Source organism: Pleurodeles waltl, chromosome 4_2, assembly GCF_031143425.1.
Source record: "Pleurodeles waltl isolate 20211129_DDA chromosome 4_2, aPleWal1.hap1.20221129, whole genome shotgun sequence".
Taxonomy (NCBI): Eukaryota; Metazoa; Chordata; class Amphibia; order Caudata; family Salamandridae; genus Pleurodeles; species Pleurodeles waltl.
The window spans coordinates 2064558-2088110 of NC_090443.1; the positions used below are offsets into that span (position 1 = coordinate 2064558).

Genomic DNA, 23553 nt, shown 5'->3' on the forward strand with positions numbered 1-23553 from the left:
ACGCACCAAACATTCATTTAAAAAAAAAAAACACACACTTACCTTCAGCTCTGCCTCAGAAGTCCCAAGAGGGTTGGTACTGCTACCTTCCCTCACTGGCTGACATTAGGTCAAACAGTGAGGGAAGGCAGCAGTCCCAACTTTGTCACAGAATGGGATGGGGTCAGTGAGACTCCTGACCCCTCCCCACTCTGTGACGAGTTTTCACTGATTGACACTCGCCCTGGTTGCTTCAGGGCTTAAACCTTAAGCACCCAGGTCAGAGTCAGTGGGTGACGCTTCCTCTCGTCACTGAGGGGAAGTGCCTTGGGGCACCTTTGCTGAGCTGAGGAGGTCACGCCCATAGTAGCTGTGACCTCTTCAGCCCAACAAAGTTCAGCTCAGGCAGCCAGGAGTCTGCGCAAATCTCACATGTCTCGCTCCTGGCTGCCTGATCTGAAAATGAAGAGTGTCTGTCAGGCTGACCTTTGCTCAGCCTGACAGGCACTCTTCATGAGGGGCAAAAGGTGGGGGGCGTGGCCCCTCCGCCCTAAAGGACGGGCAGCGGTTGAGTGGCAGTACCAAGATGAGGGGAGACCCCCTGGAGCTCAGGGGTCCCCCTTCACACTATGAGGTCTGCAGAGGCTACTGTTACACCACTAGGGAAATGGTCTGGTCTAAGTGTGACAGTTGTGGTTAGCTATCCTGTGATAACCTGGACTTTGCATTTTCATTGGCACATGCCATCTGTCATTGTTAGCTCTTCCATTTTCTCAACCAATTTGCTGGGATTATTTTTTAAATCATGGCCTAATGTTACCCAGCTTTGAGGATAAAATTAAGTAGTTAAAAGGTTTCCTGCTTCATAGCAGTATGTGTGTGTTGGTCATCCGAAAGCAGATCCCTCTTCATGAGTTCACTGCCTCTGTCTCTTTTCAGTCTGTAGGGTTGAATCAGGTCCCAAGGTTGCAACTCTTTGAGAATCAATAACGTCCTCTGCCCATCTCAGTTACAATCGCCCCTGAACTGTCACCAGGGTGCAATCTTGAGGGTCTCTATACAGCCAGCCCCTTTGTACCTCTCATTTACTACACTAATTCCTCTGGTCTCTTACTTGTACTTCATGGTAAGCAGGGGTTTTCTCAGAGAAATGGATGGGTTTGGCTGCACAGTGTAACTTACGCAAACCACCTGCATGGCAGCAAGCTAAGTATAGCATAAAAAAACACCTGGATGAAACACCAATCCGCATACAGCATCATAGACTTAAGGAATTCATCACTCCTGTGTGGCTCATGGAGGAAGGGTGGCACCCCATGACAACAGCACTATCCGCGATGCGTAAATTAATCTCCATCAGAAGGTTAGAAAGGAGAGAATGCAGAACTTTATTGGGTGGTTTGAACGAACAATCCTGTAGTTTTACCAGTGATGAAAAACTATGACATAGAAATAAAATAATTACACCAGTCAATGGCTTAGAAACGCCTGGTAACTTTTCCTGTCTGCAGGAGAGCCAAACGTTTTATTCATATAGCTCCCAGCCTCTTCTCCTTTCACCTTCTTCCCTCCAGACACCTTCCATAAACGCTGGTTGTGCTTTGTATGCAGCATCCTTTGCTTAGAGTTCTTTGTGACCCTGCACAACACGAGGACACACGTTCCCTGCCTACCAGCCTTTGCAAGGATGTTCTCCTGCAGCCTCAGGACACAACCACTCCCACTCATGACAAATGCAGGTTCTCTCCCTCTCCTGAGACTGATTCTGTCCAGCTTCTCCACTGCTTCATTGGTGCCGGTGGTTGTAGGTGGAGGACACCAGCACTCATTTTCCAGGCCCAGGACGTATTTTACATCATCAAACATTGACCCAGTGCAAGGGAGAAAGAAGGAGAACAGTGACAAATATGGAAAGCAGGGATTAAAAATAACCTACAAGAGTGAGGTAAGAAGACAGACACCTAGGGTGGTGAATAAAAATGGATGACGTGGAATCAAGACTAGACAGCCTAGGCATTCAGCAACAATGGCTTTCAGCAGCACTGGCAGTAGGTTACTACAAAATTCTCTGGGCCCCTGCACTGGTTATTTTTACAAACTCAGCACTGAGTTCTCAGGCGTCACAGAAACACAGGGAACTCTCTCCCAGGATGCACCAGTCCTCTTGAGCCGTGTTTTCCTTATGATCAAAGCCGGTGGCTATCCTACAGACAGTAGGTATTCTTCCTTCCTAAGTATTTACTGCCATCTCAGTTTGTTACATCTTGCATTTGAAATCAAGGAGGTGTAGATATGGTTGATCTGCCTGCTTGACTCAACGCCACATGCAAACACTTTACTGGGATCAAACAGTGTCTAGGAAATGTCAGAATATGAAGCACTAGTTGACTCTACAGTGCACTCAAAATCAATATAAAGAGAACATGGCACTGGAAAAATATACATAATGCTAATAAATTATGCTATTTGGGCATACTTTATTTGTGAATAATTTTACACTCACAATGCAATGTGGGAAACATCAATGGAGGTACGTACCAATCCATATCGCAACACTGACTGCCATGGCAACGCGAGGGGTTCGGTGACGGAGAGACTGCAGAGGAAACAGCGTGGCATAACAGCGGTCCACACTCATGGCAGTAAGAGTGATGCAAGTTGCCTGGACGGTCACCTATACAGAAGAAAAAAATATCTCAGCTTAGGAAGCAAGACAAAGGGTGATGTAAGATTGGTGCATAAACATGCTGTAAGTCCTTACATGTGTTGATTGAACTAAATCTTGCCCTAGAGGGGATGAGTGAATGACTGCTTACCGGAGTTCACCACTCACCCACTGTGTAGTTCCGAGCTAATCTCTGCAAGTGGTCATACAATCAATATATTTCAACTCTCATGCTGGTGGTTGTACATGGGACAGGGAGCGACAAGATGGAGGAAAATGTGAAAACAGGATGGTGATTTTATCACGGAGGCACACATTGCAATACCACATGGAGAGGATTAGGGATAGAGTAAATTGGACGGCCATTTTGCAACCAAGAACTTCTCATGTCAACCACAACCAATCAGTCGGCTCCACGGACTCTCCACACACTGTTCAGCTGTTAGAAGTACGGTATTGTGGCACTTTCACTCCACAGTATACTTTAACAACAGCTCTTTATTATTGCACAATCCTCAAATGAAGACTAAACTTGACCAATATAGTGCCCTCCTGAAAAGTGAGATCTTACCATAATGTCATACTCTAATGCAGTCTTAACATTTTATGGACAAACTTGCAGCATTCTTTTTAGTTCTTCAACACAATAGCTCAAGCTCCTAAGAACATGCATCCATGCAAGTGCACAACCTTTACTGACAATACTGTAGAACAGCGATCAGAACCTTTAATGCCATTGTCACACAATTACTGCACATCTCAAAACCGTTACACCACTATTACTGCATGTCTTAAAACAGGCATTTGCAATGCGATAGGTCTCGCATTTGCTTGAGTTAGAGCTATTGGCATTGTAAATTCATAACTGGACTTTTCTTATGACATAACTTGGTCAACCCTGCCTTATAATCTTGTCTTTTCCTGCCATATAATTCCAGTGGCCCTACATATACCGAAAGCACTTCCATTTCCTTTTTTCCTCTCTCTGCAGCAAAAAATTGAAATTGTTGTCATTTAGCATTCTAATTTAAATCTGCCATGCTAATTCCAATAGAATACCACTTTCACCACCCCACCTCAAGAATTGCTGGCTGGCTAACACAATTCCCCCCCAAAATACACAAGACCACCACAGAGGAGAAATAAACCAGAAGGGTCACCCAAGCATAGCAAGAGCATTCAAACAGTTATAGTGTAATAAGGATGTTAAGTTGGCCTGAATTATGGTCAAAACATATACAATTATCATATAAACCTTTATCAAAAATAAACTTTTGGCATTAGACTGTAATGCTCAAAGCAGTCCCTAGAGGGCACCATAACAAAATATCACTTGTAAGAAACATGGTCATGTAACCATACTGTTAGTCCCTAAAGGGGATAACCCCATTAAAAAACAGGAGAAAGTAATGCAATGTAATCATATGCTTAGCCCTTAGAGAGCTATTTTAGGGCTAGCAGGCCTACTGCAATGATATTACGAAGAAGACATGTAAAACAAATTGTCTCTCAGCTGTAAAACAAAAGGTTTATCCATGAGAAAGTTTAAAAGACACTGAGTGGTTCTTATTTTGGGGTCCCCATTAACCTGGTGTGGGGACCCAGAGATGATATAGACAGAAAGAGTGTTTTGAAGGTGGTCTCATTGTCCTAGGACCACCACAGGCTGAGTTATGAGCAAAACGTTTTTGTAAAATTAATGCCCTGCAAAGCGTTACGAGCCGAGTTTTCATGCTGCAAATATTATAGTATGTTGACTGCAATGCTCAGAACAGCTCCTAAAGGACACCACAATAAAAATAACATTTGGAAGGAACATGGACCTGCAACCATACAGCCAGTACGTAGAAAGCATAACCACATGAAAATAGAATGGGAGAAAATAATACAGTGTAACCATCTATTTAACCCCTAAAGGGCATAGTACTTACACATTTTCAAGACTAGCAGAACTATTGCACTGATATTGCATGCAAGGCCCATAAAACATAACTTCTCTCAGCTGTAAAACAAAAGTTCCAACCATGTAAACACTTAAAAAGATAATGAATGGTGTTAGGGTTTATTATTATGGAGTCTCCACCAACATGGTGTGGGGACCCAGAGTTGATGTAGACAGAAACAGCACATTGTGGACAATGTTTTGAAGATGGTAACATTGTCCTAGGACCCCCACATGCTGAGTTATGAGCAAACCTGTTTTGTAAAAGTAATGCCCTGCAAAGTATCATGGACAAGTTTCCATGCCATAAATATTTTAATTTGTTGATATGACTGTAATGCTTAGAAGAGCCCCAAGAGGATACCACAATGAAAACAGCATTTGTAAGAAACCTGGTCATGTAGTTAGCCCCTAGACACAACCACACAAAAAGAATATGACAATCAATAATGCAGTATAACCTTATATATAGCCCCTAGAGAACATAGCACATTATATATATATTCAGGATAGCAGGCCTATAACAATGATATTACAAACAAGGCCCTTAAAACACAAGCTATTCCCAGCTGGAAAATAAAAGTTCCAACCATGAAAGAGCTTAAACAGACACTGCATGATAGGAGGGGGTTAATATTTTAGGGTCCACACTAACCTAGAATGGGGACACAAAGATGATGAAGACAGAAAGAGCACATTGTCATGAACGTGTTTGGTGGTGGTCCTATTGTCCAAGGACCACCACAGCTGAGTACTGAGTAAAAATGTTTTATAAAGGTAATGCCCTGCAAAACATTACAATATTTTAGTATCGGCTCTCCCACTGTGCTGGGATAGCCGCTTTTGCTTGGAGGATTTCTGTTATATGTAAAGTATTCACCAATTTCAAGTGTTTTAAGGGAAAAGCCAAAAGAAATGACTCTGATTAGTTAACTGTGAACAATGTGACCTGCGCTTCAATACCATTGATCAAGTTCACGCTGCTGTGCCTGTTCGCGCTGTGAGCGCCATGGCCATCATGCAGCACAATGGGGAGAGACAAAAGAAATAGTTCGCCCACGCTGAAGTATATTGGCAATCATGCAGTATTCCATGTAACAGTCTGCAAGATGTGACAAAAACAATCTCAAGGCGGGACAAACGTAAAGCATTTACCAATTACATCAAGTGATTTTTTAAAGGCAAGCCCACGAACGAGTGAACGTGATGGGCGTGACATGGGCATGGTTAAAAGCCCAAACTACTTACAGCAAGTCAAAGCGCTTGTGCGCTCAACCTAAAAACCGTACCATGCTATTACAGCTGCTGTTCAAAAACACAACTCACTACAGGTCCTTCATAGTCGGTATCTCAGTCACTTTTTAAAACTATGGGACTGATTCACAAACTACATTTCTGAAGTACAAAATGCAATTCATAAACTTTTGGCGGAGCCCTTTGCCTCTCTTATCTTTTCTATGCAGAGATATTCATCAAAGAGTTTTCTGCACACAGATGTATACGTTTTGTAGGAAATGTGGGGTGGACAATGGGAAGTGGCTAGATAATGGGGAATACTTACTACTAAATGGGAGTAATTTAGTAAGTCAAACACCACACTTGTCCACCAATATATTCTGCAACACAATCTCACAGAAAATAAGTGGAGGCAGGGAAATAAAATAAAACTCCATAACGGCTAATGTTAAATTATAAATGTTAATATTAAACAGAATAAACGAAAAAACAATAATGCTTAAACTTTTATCAAACAATTAAAAACTTATTTAAATTAATTCAACACATAACATTTAACAAAATTGACTACATATTACATTAAAAAAATGTTAAGGAGGTAGGTTTTTTTAAAAATTATTGTAAATGTGACTAATATATCGTTATTGTCATTATTAAATACACATTTACTTTGATAAGATAACGTTCTGTAATTCTTTATTTTAATAGTTCTATGTCAGTAGCAAATATTCTAAATTAAGTTACATTTATATAGTACATTAAAATATTTTTATATCACTTTAAAGAATAGTAAACTTTAAGAATTATCTGAATACATTGTCATAATGTGGTATTATTGTGAGTTGAGAGTTGGAGGACTATGGCAATCTAGGATAGTATGGAATCTGTGATGCGTTATTGTTTTCCTTGAGGAAGACATTGTTAAAACATGGACAACATTTCTCGGCCTCCCTGTATGCTGGTTAACGCTGGTCCAAAAATTGCAATGGGTTTTGGGGGGGCAACCGACGGGAGGGAGGTCTGTTCCCTGAGTTGATTGGGGGGAATAGTTCAGCTCTGACGTCAATTGGGCTATTTTGGGCTTTTTAGTTTAGGCCAGCTGCCCAATTACAAAATGCAGCCATTTTAGAATTAGCTCCTTCTTTCTGAATTGTTGATGACCGGGTAGCAGGTTCAGTATTTGTTCCCCTCCCACCTATCCAAGTTTTTATTGTCTAGATCATGTGTTTTTATTTTATTCGGCTTCAGACTTGCTTTAAGTAGTGTCAGGTATGCAGGGGCTGGGATGTATCCCATGTTGTCACTTGAAGCAGGTACATTGTGGTTGGCCGTCAAGTTGACATGATTCTAGAACAAGGTTTTTCTTGTTGCTACACGTGAACAGGAAAATTAAGGGGTGTCAACACAAAATTAAACAGGGAAGAAACAAGGAATTCAAAGTTATAATGTAGGAATGTAAACAGATAATTATACCTGTAGGTTATGTGGTAGGAGAGTTAAACACTGAAATATTAACAGCAGGGTAGGATTTAAGAAGTTATAAGAAATTTAGGGGCATATTTATACTCCGTTTGCGCCAAATTTTCGTCGTTTTTTTCGACGCAAATTCGACGCAAAACTAACTCCATATTTATACTTTGGCGTTAGACGCGTCTAGCGCCAAAGTTCATGGAGTTAGCGTCATTTTTTTGCTTGAACACCTTCCTTGCGTTAATGATATGCAAGGTAGGCGTTCCCGTCTTAAAAAATGACTCCGATGCATATGTGTCGTATTTATACTCCCGGGCAAAAATGACACCCGGGAGTGGGCGGGTCTAAAAAACCCGCATTAGCGCCGGATTTTAGCGCCTGGGTCAGGGCAGGCGTTAAGGGACCTGTGGGCTCAGAATGCCCCCAGGGACACCCCCTGCCACCCTTGCCCACCCCAGGAGGACACCCAAGGATGGAGGGACCCACCCCAGGGACATTAAGGTAAGTCCAGGTAAGTATTTTCTTTTTTTTTTTTTGTGGCATAGGGGGGCCTGATTTGTGCCCCCCTACATGCCACTATGCCCAATGACCATGCCCAGGGGACAGAAGTCCCCTGGGCATGGCCATTGGGCAAGGGGGCATGACTCCTGTCTTTGCTAAGGCAGGAGTCATTTCAATGGGGGATGGGCGTCGTAAAAAAATGGCGCAAATTGGGTTGTGGCGATTTTTTTGCCTCAGCCTGACTTGCACCATTTGTGGACGCCCATATGCCATTTTCCCCCTACGCCGGCGCTGCCTGGTGTACGTCGTTTTTTTCAACGCACACCAGACAGCGCCGGCGGCTAACGCTAATTTTTGTTTGCCGCAAAACTGCGTTAGCGCAGTTTTGCGTCAAAAAGTATAAATATGGCCCTTACTGTGAAGAGGGGACGGGTACTTTAGGGGTGAGGGATCAGTACATTTAGGTGCTTTGTGCACAGTGAGGCTTAGTTTTGTAAAGGCAAAAGGGTTTATTTTGTGATGGACACCTGGCAGCAATAAACTACTTTTTTCACACCAAAATAGGAGTTTGTGGTTTGTGCTTCCCCCTTTCATCTAAACGTTTCATTTGTAAAATCAAATAAAAAATGTATGCCGAAAACTACACATGACAATGCTCTTGTTTTAACCCTATTTTAGCCCTCTGCTATATAAACCAAGACATGTGGTGTGCAGATTTTACTGCGAGGAGGGTGGAAATATACAACGCTAGGCATTGACCAAGGCTTATGCTCAAATTACAAAGCCTGACTAAGAGTAAACTTGAGGCAATCTGACAAAGGAATCACACACGCACTTTCTAGAAGCTTCGAAGCTTCCAGCCAGGGCTCTGCCCTCCACCACGGAGAGATGCTGCAGTAAAGAATGTCAGAAAATAAGTGCTCTTCTCCCTAGATCCTAGCCAGGGGCATATTTACAAGTCTGTGCACCGCTGGTGTGTCACTTTTTGTGACACACTGGCGGCGCATACTGCAGACCCATATTCACATGGCTGCGCAAAGCCACTTTGTGTGACTTTTCATGGCCATTTAGATAAGGTGTAAGACAACACAGCGCAAGTCGCTGCATTGCCTTACACTGCATCAAGGAGGCCTACCATGGGCATTGCGGTGGGTGTTCCCATGCAACAACTATGGGTTTTGACGCATTCACAGATTTACAAGAATCTGTAAACCTGGGAGTGCATCATAACTGTACGTCTCCACAGGGCAGTCGCAACTAGGATAAATATCTTTATTTCTCCTTGTTTCCTCTTTCCATGTGTGCTGCATTCTGCAGCACACATAGAAAAAAGAAAATGCCTCTCTGGATTTCCCTTTCTGCACAAAAACAATCCTGCATGACAACACAGACACCCCGTGGATCACGGTGCAAGGGTGCCTGTGTTGGCATTAGGCAGCAATTTGTGCCCCAGCACAGTGGGAAAGGACAGAAATGAACAGTAACTTGCACACATGGTGTATTTCTGCCCTTTTCCTGTGACGCAGGGGAGTGCAGCAAGGTCACTTGCTGTGCTGCCCTATTCCATGGGGTTTGCAAATATGTTCCCTAGTCTTTAATATCATCCTGCCGAAATATTGTGGCCAAAATATTGACTGTTACAAGTGTGTGTATATAACATAAGTTAAAAATGTACTCTTCCTGTCTCCACATATGCCACACACACACATGCACACAACTACCTCTTTAAGGTACTGTAGATGTGAAGTAAAGAACAATAAATATATTCTATATATTTAACTTTATAATATAGTGGCAATATGTTTCTCTTCAATATTCTGACATACACGCTCTGCCTGCATGCTCATATTACTCAGCAGCTCGGTGGCTTTTAGTACTGGCCACCACACTGTACTCTTTAACCAACTCTTATTGGTCACTGAGGTAAAAGAAAGTAGCTTGCCTCCTTTCTTGCCAACATAGCCCTCCATGCCAAAGGTTGCACCTTTTACTCTGCCTCACCAGCAACGCAAGTGGAGTTGAGCTCCACACTGTTACTGGCCATTTTCAGTCTGTACAAAGCTACCTAGGTGGACATCTTTAGTGTAGGATATCTGCCTTTTCTGTGTGGTCAACCCGGATGTTTTAGCTTTTGAAGGACCCTATATTTTGCTGGCTTTAGAACTTTGTACACTTTACCCCTGCTAACCAGTAGTAAACTGTCTGGGCTCCCCATTTTAACATGGTTGAATTGACGTGTTTCTCATTAGAATATGTTCCTAGTATATGGTACAAAATGTACCCACAGCCTGGAAGTTAATGCCCCTTGCGGAATGCACCACCTATTGTGCCATTCACTGTAGTGGTGGTGGTGCAAATGTTAATTCAGGCCTCCCATTGTAGCTTGGCTGTAAAATTGCAAAATATGCCCTGGAACCTGTCAAAGTAAACACTTTTTGACAGGTAAACAGGTTTTACATATTAATAAGTCACCTCTAAGTAAGCCTTCCAGCCAAGATGGAGGGCAGGGTAGGACTGGTCTATAAGGCAATCAGGCAGTGCCTGATGGGCTGGTCTGACAGGTCAGTGTGTGGGCCAGTTATTGGCTGTTTGTGGTCCTGTTTCATGTTCTGCTGGGGAGTTTTACTGTTGACTTGCCTGCAAAACATATATACAGCTTGTCTTTGCAATTACAAAATTGCTCCAATTTGCAAACATGGGCAACTTTTTTTAAACTTTCTGGTTCACCAATGGGGGCCACTTTTAACTTGGTACCTGGACACATGATATATAAAAGAAGGACATGTAGAAATTGAATGTTAACATGTCTTTACAGTTGCACAATACACTGAGACGTGAGCAGCATTGAACACATTCCATAGATATTAAATGGAAAGAGGTTGACAAGCCCTCACTCTGTCCCTGTCTCCTCTGAAAGGAGGAGGCACCACTCCTGAAGTGATTGTGATGTCTGCATTACAAAACCAACTCAGAGGGCGACAAATCTGGACAACAATTAGGTTGGATCATTCATAGACTGGTGTGACAGCCACAAATCATGACAGTCCACAGCCAGCATAGGAGTCTTCTTCAATCACAACAAGATATCTGGTCACATCTTGGGGGTAACCCAAGTGTATCTTTAGAGCTAACTCCATTCAGCTAATTTGACTGTTACACTCACCTTTAGCATACCGGGTCCGACTGGCCACCTTATGTCAGGATCGATATTGTTAGGCAGGAGCACACAACAGGGATACCCTCTTTCATCCCTCCTGTTAGCTTTGATAATGGAGCCCAGCCCTTGGTGGACCACTTGCAGGGCTTGGGTGAACTCTGAGGGAACCTATGCCGGACCATAACCCCAAGATCTAATTATACACGGATGACATCTGATTTTTTTCTTGAGGGCATTGCAGAGGACCTTCTAAGGTTTCAGACCTCTTGTTGACCTTTGAGATGCTGTCAAAGCTCCAGGTCAGCTTAGACAAATCGCACCTGTTCCCCTAGTCCCAGCAGGGAAACATATAGACTGGTGCATGGGAGGGACCTCAGTCCACTGTGAAGACTTTTCCATCTGAACCTAGGATCTTGGATTTTTCATACAGCTCAGGATGGTAACCTTTTGGCATCAGTGACATCTCTCTGCTCTTAAGTGAATGGTTGCCCCACCCGACCCCTCTCACCAATGGGATGTATGGCAATTCCTAAGATGGTGTTGCTCCTGTAACTCCTGCATTATTTTGTTAACCTCCCACTGGCATTCCCATGACTTGGATAAACTACTCAGGGGAACTCATTTGGCATAACTCCCATTGAAGTGCTGCCCTATCCTAACTGCAACTCCTACCTGATTTGGGGGGCCTGCAGCCTCTCATTTTGAGGTCTATTACGTGGAGGCCCACCTGCAGTGTCAGTCCAGCTGGATCGTAAGGCTCTTCCTGGAGGATACCATCACACAGAACCTACAGTCTTCCTGGAGAGGGCTTTAGCAGTCTTGACACCTGGGCTCACCACCAGGCTGCCTCCCTCATCTTTTATCGGTGGAACTGCAGTGTCTGGAATAAGGCTCTGGGTAACCAGGGACTCCCTTCCCAATGCCTCAACACTACTGCTGCTTGGCCTCCCAATGCCACAGACATACTTTGCCAAGAGGGAATTAAGACATCACACTAAGGAATGGTTCAGGGCAGTTGAATATCCCCACAAAATCTCCTGAATCATCTATTTTTAATGAATAGAGTTTTACATCCACCATAGAGTCTAGCTCTCCACAGCCAAAATACACAGAATATTTTCAGAAGTGCCAGGCACCTTGCAACCACAGCCATGCCCCTGCAGCTGCTTTTAAGCACGTACTTCTAGACTGCCACCAACTGAGCCTATACTGGAACCAAGGTGACCTGGAAGATCTCAGCCATTATGGTGGTGCCTAGAATAAACATGTGGGGAGTGGGGGGCCTGAACCTCTATAAACAATCTAAAAAGCATAAAAGCCCCTGTTCACTATGTCCCCGATGCCCCCTACACCCCCACTCATTGAACAATAGTGAAGGGCCATAATCCCCTGGGCAGAGGCCACTGCCTATGTGGGAAAAAGCAAGAGGCCTAATCAGGCCTTCTATTGTGCCTACTTGGGATAGGCTTCTGGAACCACTGTCTGCACCTCCTGAGGTCAACCTGCTCTACTTGGCCGCCCCCTGTTATATCCCTAGCCATGAAGCCACCTACTCGAACAACCCATTCCCCTACACATATTAGTGCCCACCCTCAGGCATTGCCCATTCAGCCAAAGCTCCCCTTCTTCCCGGTTATTCCCCTCCTTTTTTCTTTTTCTCTTATTCACCTCTTCCCTCCACATCCCAGTTGGCCACAAAGTACAAGTTTATTTTGATGCAGGCACCAACTAGCCCCTTCATCCCCAGCAGCTGCGATAATCTTCATCACATTGGTCTGTTCTTTTGCCATCTGGAGTGGAGGGGCGCAGGTAATTGTCTATATGGACTGAATGGTTCTACATCATAATACTTGTTTAAGATCTTAACAAAAATCATTTAAGAACAACATGTACTTATAATGGCTAGAACTCAAAAGCTAATTTCACTGTGGCAGGCTTAACTATGCTATGTAGAAAACCAGATTGCAGATTAAAATAATAATACTGTATTTCTGGAATGGGACCAGCTAATTAAAACACTATTTTTAATAGTCATTAAAAAACAATTCAAATGTGAAGCTGGATGTATAATAAATATTAAGGAAAATTACGTTTTAGAAAGTTACCTTTTCACTTCCTCATGTGCCCGGAGAATAACTTGTATTGCGTCTCCTGCTTTTCCCGGCCCGTGAGTAGCCTTGAATAGGTGTGAAAAGGTGTGAAATGACAATCACAACCATAAAAATAGGCTGACCTGAATGGGCAGAGAAGACTCATCTTGAGGCACACTTGAAAGGGAGAGAACAGGGTGCAAAAACAGTATTAAGGTGTATCTACTATCTGGTTGCTGAAGAACCCTGCTTTTGTCCTTCTAGATATCAGTCTCTGAGTTTGTTGTGGTCACTGTACCTGTTCAAAACTGGATATTAGTGTTAGATGTAGGAGGGCACTAGGATTATTATAGTACACTACCCACATGCACCACAGCTCTCAGAGCCTAAGTTTATTACAATTAAATAATTTTGCCATATTGAAAATGTCCTGAAACATTGCATTTTGGGCCTGTCTACAGTAAGGCAAATGGGAAATACTGAAAAAGCTAGTTTTGGCATAAGAACTTTTACCTCATTGGTTAGGGGAGAGGCCAGGAATCATACCATCTACTAGCTAGTGCCAGGCATACATGTAGCACCCCCAGGGATCCACTTCAGAGTACTCCTGGATCTAAGGAAGGCCAGAAAAGTACTAACCCTGCTGTCTGTGACCCGAGAAGGATCCTGAAGGGCTGGATCTGCTCCCTCATGTTCCCAGGACAAAGATGTGGACTCCAAGGATCAGTTGGCTGACCTGGTTGGCTTAAGGGAGGCATAAAACAGCAGGAGTCATTTTCTTGGAAGTACCTAGCCAACCAGTGTCAACTGGATTCTGGATTCTGGACTGGACCCTGCTGTGGACCTCTACCTGACAACCTTTGAGTCTCTAAAAGCATCCACTAAGATCGTTGGGGTTTTGGAAGTGCCATGCTGTGGAGGATTGAGACTTCAAAGACTAAGGGCCTCATTTATATATTGGAAACAGCGTTACCTCTATCAGGGCAATGGAATAAACTACTCCGCTGTCCTGATGGAGTTCCCGCCAGCCATCTTTAGAAATAACCACCAGTCATTTCTGAAGCATTGGCAGGAACTGCCATCCCGGTGGTTTCCGTCTATGCTTATTTAAATTTGACACATGGCTCTGACAACATAAGGGAGCCATCCGTCAAACCTTTTTTCTTGTATTGGCAAAAAGAAAATCCTGAAGCTGGATTTTCTTTTTGAAAACAAAAAACAATGCCCCCCACCATTGAAGTGGTCTAACATGGTAAGGGGGCATTAGACAGTTTTTACTGCTCCTTATTGCCAGGGTTTCCAGTGCAAATATACCTGTATGCCCACCCATATAAATTAGGTGGGTGAACATAAAAATCATTCTCTGGCAGTCCTTACTCTGTCGGGTGTTGGAGGGGTGTAAATGTGGCATAGTTGGAGTAGTCTCCACCTGGTTACACCAAAGATCCTTCCACATTTAAATCGGGCAGGTGGACCATTATGTTGGTAGTAAGGATACTCCACCCCATTGGAGTATCCTTACCATCAACATATAAATCAGGCCCTAACTTAGAAAGTAACATTTTTGTCCAGGATAAAACTGGTTGGTATATCTGACACAGGCTCCATCGAGGCCAGCTTCATATTGCACATAGGTTCTGGTCTACTACGACCATTGACTATATTTGGCGCTTTGTGCTTCTTCTACTTAACACTATAAAAATTCACACCTTTGTTTTCCTTTATAGGAGTTTTGTCCTTTTGGTATCATTTTGTTCATTAAATGTTACTCTTATGTTTTTAATCCGTTATGGGATTTTTATTCTTTTGCACATTGACTTCATTACAGTTTTATTGCTGCATAAATACTTTACACATTGCCCTAAGTTGAACCTGTCTGCTCAGTACCTTAGCTATGGCTGTGTGGAGCTTAGGTTAATTTAGCCAAATTGAGGGTTTACCCTAGCAAGGTTTGTGATTATGCCTTGAGGCGGATACTCACCCACCTCAAATAGTAATCAAGTGTCTAACTTTTAGCATCTACAACCTGGGAGGCTAGATGTCTGCTAATGACACTTGGAATTACAAGCTGCAGGAATGCAGGCGGATGTCAGACTGCCTGATGGAAACAGCAGAGCTCTCTTTGTCTGAATGCGGCAAGGTGAAGGGCCTGCTGTTTCCGGTCCATCTCCCCTTCCATGGTCTGCAAACCAGGAAGCATCATGGGCTCCCTGCCCTTGTCCCTAATCCCCAGATCACTAATGATACAGAAAGCTTGTCCTACCACCCCTCCTCCATATGAGACCTCTTCCTTCCGCTCTCCTCTTCAACCTCATCCACTCATAGTGTTACTTAAACCTATGGTACCCTATATTGTACCCTATACAACATGAGACCCATTAGGGGTGTTAACAAACAGCTGTCAGAGCACTCACGAAATAAAATTAAAGAGTATGATGATGTAATAGATCCTCTGTATGGAAGGCAATCACGACAAGATCTGGTTCAGGATAGATTTATTTCTTGAAGCGGTTCAATCATAATAGAGAAATATCCTTGAAAATCATATACAATTAGCCACCACAGCCAACACGTGTTTCGTCCAATGAGAGATCCCTCTCACGGACTTCATCAGGGCTGTAAAAATGGAAACACATTTGTATCTAAGTACATGTCATTTGCGACAGGCAAGTTAAGAGCAGAAGTTATCGTGAAATTTGTGCAATTCAAAACATGCTATAAGTGACTTAGTCTCCCAAAATTTGAACAATAAAAAAATAAAAAAATATATAATAAGTCAAGTTCCCCTAGCTAGTAAATACACGACCATTTAGGAATTATATCACCAAGTAATAATATGTGTCAAGTGAATTATAGATGAATATGAACGTCACCAGAATGAGAGATGTAAGGAAAGTATACCTATGCGTATATCTACACAGAATAAGAGAAAGAAGGAAAGAGAGAAAAAGGCCTTTATCCCACATAAATACATTATCGTAGGATCAGGAAGATCAATAGAAATAGATATAAATAAATATAAAGTACCGGTCCTACAGTACTAAATATCCCGATCTGATGTTGCACGGAAATGTATCCAAAACTATAATTAAAACGGAAATAAGAACCCCTGTCAGAGTTAAAACATACCTGAAAGTCAGTTACGGCCTGTGTTCAATGGTACTCTTATCGTGGTCTAGGCAATCTATAAAGGCAGTAAGTGCGAGTGACTATTGTGATGTCTAATCATAATGTGAAGTCTACTAACATTAACCGTGCCAACACGTCTAATAATGACCAATCCGGTCTAACACTGACCTTGTATGGTGAACGCAATTACTTATCACATCACGGTATATAACTGCAGGAATCCTAATATATAATCTGGAATCGAAATAAAGGAAACGAGTGCCATCATTCCAAATATAGTAAGAAAAACTCGATAAAAATACTACTCAACGTATGCTCGAGTATTAAGTTCACAACACCCCTCAGGAACGCTCACCTTACTTAAATGTGTCAGTATCATTATGGGAACATCGTAGCCGTGGTCAAATCATTGCACGGCATTCCCTGTGACTAAGATCTGTCATCGTAGAACGAGCGTCTGAAAGCCGGCGCTTTTGTTCGTGATCACGTTCTTAATATCAACATAGAAGAGGGACTAAAGACAGCGCGCTGATAAAAGAACAGGCGCCATCTTGAAAGGGAGTAACATGCAGTAAAAATTGTAAGCGAACAAGTGCAATCTATTACTGAGCCCAAATTGACATCTGACACTTGCAGAAGAGTAAAGAGACGACCATTGATCATTAACATCAGCAAGTAACAATATAAAGGAAGAGAAACTAACTACTTATACAAAAACTACTCTATTAGGGACATAGTTGCCATTGGAGCACACTGAAAACAATTAGAACAGATACCGGATTAGCCTGGTCTTAGAAACTACTGATAATGTCTTAGGCCCAATATCTACCCAGAATGAAAAGAAAGTGTATTGATATAATAACCCCTACCTAATTAAAAACGAGAGTGATGAAAGGAAATCAGAGACAAGATATTACAGCAAGTAAATGAGATGTAAACCGTTGTTAGTTAAACAGGACACACAATAGCAAGAATCACAAGGTGTATAACCTGGAAGTGCAAATTCTGAGAGAGTGCGTTTCTAATAATCAATATATAACAATATTATTGATAATCTACTATGATACATTCAAGTTAGTCCATAGAGTGCCCTAAAGAAAAGTTTACATATTGTTCATATATGTGAAACATCATACATACAATGTGCCACGTTGAGCAAGATACAACTTATCTTCCAATAGGTATAGACACCGTACAGCATGAAATAGAGTTAGTGAGGAAATCAACATAAAAGGAACAAAGTTGGGGATTATGATATACAGAGCAGTGAATAAATATTCATACACAACTTTTAATCAATATCCTATTCACCCAGAAAGTACTCCATTTCAAAGTTTGTATTCAGTCCATCTTCTACCGCTCTGAGTTTTAAGATCCAATGGCATTCCCTTTTTCTGAGGGCTAACTCTCTATTGCCACCTCTAGGATCTTTATTGATACGGTCAAAGCCAAAAAATTCGAAACCACATATATCATTTTGTTTGCGGCAATGCCGAATATGGCTTACTATAGGATATCTCTCGTCTTCATGTCGTAAGGCTCTGAAATGTTCACTCGCCCTAATTCGTAGAGGTCTGATGGTGCTACCTATATAGTAAAGCCCACATTTACAGATGATCATATAAATGACAAAATTGGTGCCACATGTAATATTGTGGTCAATATTGTATTGTACCCCAGTAGAGCTTGTGAATGTGGTGATCCCAGACCTGGTCCATCTACACATTCCACAATGGCCACATTTGAAAAAACCTTTGCCACGGCTAGTAAGCCAGTTGGTTGGATTGGGTTTATTACGGTAATTGTAGCATAGAAAATTCTTGAGAGTTCTGCCCCTTCTATATGTGAACACCGGGGTATCCGGAACCACTTTTTTAAGAGCAGGATCTGCTGTAAGGATGTGCCAATGTCTGTTCATACATTTCCGTAACAGACTGGCAGTTTTGGTGTAACTGGTAATACAGCGGATTGTAGAGTCTCTTGTTCTAGATTTTTTACCCAAAGTATCAGACCTCTTAACCCGCATGACTCTAGTACGGGCTCTGTTAATCACTCGGGAAGAGTATCCCCGTGCTTTAAATCTCGTGGCCATGTCCTCTATACATACGTCAAAATCCTTATCAAGACTACAATTCCGTCTGGCTCTTACCATTTCGCCAAATGGTATAGAGTTGATTTGATGGACTGGATGTGCACTCCTTGCATGTAAGATAGAATTGCAAGAGGTACTTTTTCTGTAAAGTCTGCTCTCAATCTTGTTGTTAAAAATAAAAAGTTCTACGTCCAAAAATGAGATACTGGTATCACTGTGTTCTGAAGTGAATCGAATATTGTAGTCATTATTATTAAGATAGTTTATGAAGTTATCCAGTTCTTGTAGGTCACCTGTCCAGATCATAAGGCAGTCATCGATGTATCTACCCCAATATAGTATATCTGAGACCCATTTACTCCCTTCGGTGCTCCAAATCTTTTTATGTTCAAAAAATCCCAGAAATAGATTAGCGTAGGATGGAGCAAATTTAGATCCCATGGCTACACCACGTTTTTGGCGGTACCAGTCATTTTTAAAGAGGAAAAAATTGTTGTTTAAGATCAAGTCAACCATATCAATCAACATTTGTGTGTGGCCATATAGACCTGCAGATCTCTTGTAAAGAAAATGACGTAGTGCTTCTTTGCCTTGTTCATGAATAATACTAGTATATAGGGAGGTCACATCTAGTGTAACTAGAATCATCCTTGGCTCCCAGGTAACGTCTGTTAGTATACTAAGAATATGTTTCGTATCCTTTATATATGATGGTAAGTTCCCCACAATAGGTTGTAAAAAGATGTCAACATATTCTGACAGTTTTTCAGTAGGTCCACCAATCCCTGATACAATAGGTCTCCCTGGGGGGGAAGTAGGATTTTTGTGAATTTTAGGTAATATGTATATGCAGGGATTTCTGGGCCTGTGTACCCGTAAGTACATGTATTCTTCTACTTTGAGCAGTGATCGATCCAAACCCTCGTGTATAAGCTTATTCATTTTATTGGCGAGAGCAGGGATAGGGTCAAATGTAATCTGTTCATAGCAGGAAGCATTTGTGAGTTGGCTATAAATTTCCCGGTCATAATCTGCGGTATTCATAATCACAATATTACCTCCTTTATCTGCCTCCCTGATGGTGATCTCATCATTTTTCTGTAAAGATTTTAAGTACTGCATTTCTATCTGAGTGAGGTTTTGGTGCCAAACATGTTGGCGAGAATTATTGTGTAGTTCTAATTTATTCAAATCGTGCCAGACCAATTTGAAGAAAGTATCCACACAGTTATCCTTAGTTAATGTCGGTATCCAATCTGATTTCCTCCTCAAACCACTCGGGAGTGAGTCAGATGGGATATCCAGGTCTGATAGAATACGTGTTATAGTGTTGGGATCCTGCTCACTATCCGCAATAGACAGGAGAGTGACCGTGTCCTGTACATCCATAATGGACAAATGTTGGTCGTCATTATGACCAACATAGACGGTGCTAATGTCTGTGCGGTCAGGGTGATTGGCAAAGAACTTTCTCAGTTTGAGACGTCGAACAAACTTGAAAAAGTCAATTTTAGTTCTCTGGTAATCTCCAAACTACCCTGGGCAAAAACCTAATCCTTTACTGAGAAGTGACAGACCATCGGTTGTGAGTTCCAAATTAGAGAGGTTAATCACATTAATGGAGTCCCTGTTGGATACCCCTATTTCCCTCTGTTCCAAGACCTTGTTCTCATTCCTTTCTTTGAGTCTGTATGCTCTACCTCTGCCCCCCTGTCTGGTTTTTCTGGTTCTACTCTGCGTCGACTTCCTTCCCATTGGCCCTGTCTTATTCGTTGGACCTCCGCTAAAAAAGAGGGAGTGCCCTGTTGTTCTATCATGTCCTGTCTGGAAATGTTCGAATTAGAACTTATATCACTAATGTTGGTAGATACACTGTTTAGTGAAGATGAGGAGCCAGCATCATAGTTTTTTGGAGGTTCACACTTTTTAACTAGGTGATCATATTTTCTGGAAAATGTAAAAATCCTTCCATTTTTCTAATCTAATTCATCCCGCTTTAATTTGCGTGCTTTTCTTTGTGTAATCTCATTTTGGTGAAGTTCAATAATCTCATGTAGAATTCTATAATTTTTGGCAGTTGGTTCTTCCAAATTCATATTTTTAATTTCTAGTTCTAGAGCTGAGATTTCTGTTTGCAATCTAGTCACTTTTCTCTCCGAGTTTTCTATAAGGATGTTCATTAGTCTAAGTGAACTTGACAACAGTTCCTGTTCCCAGCACGGCTACGATGTTCCCATAATGATACTGACACATTTAAGTAAGGTGAGCGTTCCTGAGGGGTGTTGTGAACTTAATACTCGAGCATACGTTGAGTAGTATTTTTATCTAGTTTTTCTTACTATATTCGGAATGATGGCACTCGTTTCCTTTATTTCGATTCCAGATTATATATTAGGATTCCTGCAGTTATATACTGTGATGTGATAAGTAATTGCGTTCACCATACAAGGTCAGTGTTAGACCGGATTGGTCATTATTAGACGTGTTGGCACGGTTAATGTTAGTAGACTTCACATTATGATTAGACATCACAATAGTCACTCGCACTTACTGCCTTTATAGATTGCCTAGACCACGATAAGAGTACCATTGAACACAGGCCGTAACTGACTTTAAGGTATGTTTTAACTCTGATAGGGGTTCTTATTTCCGTTTTAATTATAGTTTTGGATACATTTCCGTGCAACATCAGATCGGGATATTTAGTACTGTAGGACCGGTACTTTATATTTATTTATATCTATTTCTATTGATCTTCCTGATCCTACGATAATGTATTTATGTGGGATAAAGGCCTTTTTCTCTCTTTCCTTCTTTCTCTTATTCTGTGTAGATATACGCATAGGTATACTTTCCTTACATCTCTCATTCTGGTGACGTTCATATTCATCTATAATTCACTTGACACATATTATTACTTGGTGATATAATTCCTAAATGGTCGTGTATTTACTAGCTAGGGGAACTTGACTTATTATATATTTTTTTATTTTTTTATTGTTCAAATTTTGGGAGACTAAGTCACTTATAGCATGTTTTGACTTGCACAAATTTCACGATAACTTCTGCTCTTAACTTGCCTGTCGCAAATGACATGTACTTAGATACAAATGTGTTTCCATTTTTACAGCCCTGATGAAGTCCGTGAGAGGGATCTCTCATTGGACGAAACACGTGTTGGCTGTGGTGGCTAATTGTATATGATTTTCAAGGATATTTCTCTATTATGATTGAACCGCTTCAAGAAATAAATCTATCCTGAACCAGATCTTGTCGTGATTGCCTTCCATACAGAGGATCTATTACATCATCATACTCTTTAATTTTATTTCGTGAGTGCTCTGACAGCTGTTTGTTGGTACTGTCAGTTTCCTTGGAAACATTGGAGGAGTTAGGAAGATCCTCCTGTCAGGAGCACCATGACATAACTGTTTTGTGAACTTGATTACATGGACTTACTGTGAGCGCCCGTTACCTATGATCTACTTCCTAGCGGCTGTTTTCTATTTTCCATTAGGGGTGTTAGAAATTCCTACTGTTTCTCTGGAAACTTTGTGATGTTTCGTTTTCAAGCTTCTCCATCTGGTCACACTCCAGACCATCCATAACACCACTGCAATATTCATACTCGATCTCGCATGCCACACCCACATCACACCGCACCTCAAGAAGCTTCACTGGCTCTCTATTCACAAGTGAAGCCGACTCAAACTTCCCATGCACACATGCAAAACCCTGCACAACACAGAACCAGAATACCTGAACAGCTGCATAAACTTTCACCAACCCACCAGACACCCATGCTCAGCCTCACTCTCACGTACACGCATTCCCCACATCTGCAAAAGCAGAACTGGAGGTTGCTCATTCTCCTGCTTCGCACCCAAGACATGGAACGACCACCCTCAACACATCAGAGCCTCCTCCTCACTTCTTGAGTTCCACATGCAGCTGAAGACCCGGCTCTTCATATAAGCACTGCCTGCCCAAGTGCCCTTTTGCATGCTTAAAGAGCTATACAAATAAATATAACATAACGGGCCTCATTATGACCCTGGCGGGCGGCGGAGGCCGCCCGCCAGGATCCCGCCCTCCAAATTACCGCGCCGCGGTCAAAAGACCGCGGCGGGTATTACGAGTTTTCCCCTGGGCTGGCGGGCGGTTCCAGTAAAACCGCCCGCCAGCCCAGGGGAAAACGACCTTCCCACGAGGATGCCGGCTCGTAATCGAGCCGGCGGAGTGGGAAGGTGCGACGGGTGCAGTGGCACCCGTCGCGTATTTCAGTGTCTGCAAGGCAGACACTGAAATACTTTTCGGGGCCCTCTTACGGGGGCCCCTGCCGTGCCCATGCCATTGGCATGGGCACGGCAGGGGCCCCCAGGGGCCCCGCGACCCCCCCTACCGCCATCCTGTTCATGGCGGCTTTCCCGCCATGAACTGGATGGCGGTAGGGGGGGTCAGAATCCTCATGGCTGCGGAGCGCGCTCCGCAGCCATGGAGGATTCCAAAGAGCAGCGGAAAGTCAGCGGGAGACCGCTGACTTTCCGCTTCTGACCGCGGCTGAACCGCCGCGGTCAGAATGCTCATTGGAGCACCGCCAGCCTGTTGGCGGTGCTCCCGTGGTCGGTGGCCCTGGCGGCCACCAGCCGCCAGGGTCAGAATGACCCTCAACATCTTTCCAGCTGTTGAAAATTAAAAACAAAATCCTACAAAAGATGTTGCAAAAAACCTGAGGAAAAAGACCACCTATAGCCGGAGAATTCTCTTCTATTAAAAGTTTTTGTTGTAATATGTTTCTGCAACAACTTTCTTCCAACCACAGAGTTTTCAAAAGTTTACTCAGCTTTTCAATCTTCATTAGGTTCCAAGTGTGTAAACTGTGCGGCAAAATGTAAATGTCTTCCACCTGCACTCTTCATGCATTCCTCAGGACGTTTCTCTCAAATTCTACATGAATTCGCATCCATTTCACAGCAGATCAACACATGCATTTCTTTTCCTCCCTTCTCCCAGCAGTTCTGATTCCAGACATACCTGTTGCAGGTAGTTCACAAACTTGCACATGAAGTCTCCAAAGATCCAGCTGGGCAGCGGATAAAGTGTGGCCGTGAAGGGGACACAGCACACAAGGAAGATGATGTCAGTGGTGGCAAGGTTAGCTAATGGAAGAGAGAAGGCAATTAAACTGGCATAGTCTACCACAGGAATAACATTTGAGCTCACACTCATTAATCATATCACTAATCTATCAAGGTGACCTTACACAAACACACACACATGCACAGACACACA

General features: G+C 42.6%; 1 protein-coding gene across 1 annotated transcript in view; it reads right to left on the reverse strand.

The window, feature by feature from the left end:
- LOC138292025 (G-protein coupled receptor 54-like) overlaps window positions 1-23553 on the reverse strand; it is a 78471-nt gene that overhangs the window by 13040 nt on the left and 41878 nt on the right. Inside the window, exons 3-4 of the mRNA XM_069230352.1 lie at window positions 23296-23420; window positions 2518-2653 (exon numbers count right to left, since the gene is read on the reverse strand). Of these exons, the coding sequence (XP_069086453.1) occupies window positions 2518-2653; window positions 23296-23420 (261 nt within the window). The remainder of the gene's footprint in view (window positions 1-2517; window positions 2654-23295; window positions 23421-23553) is intronic.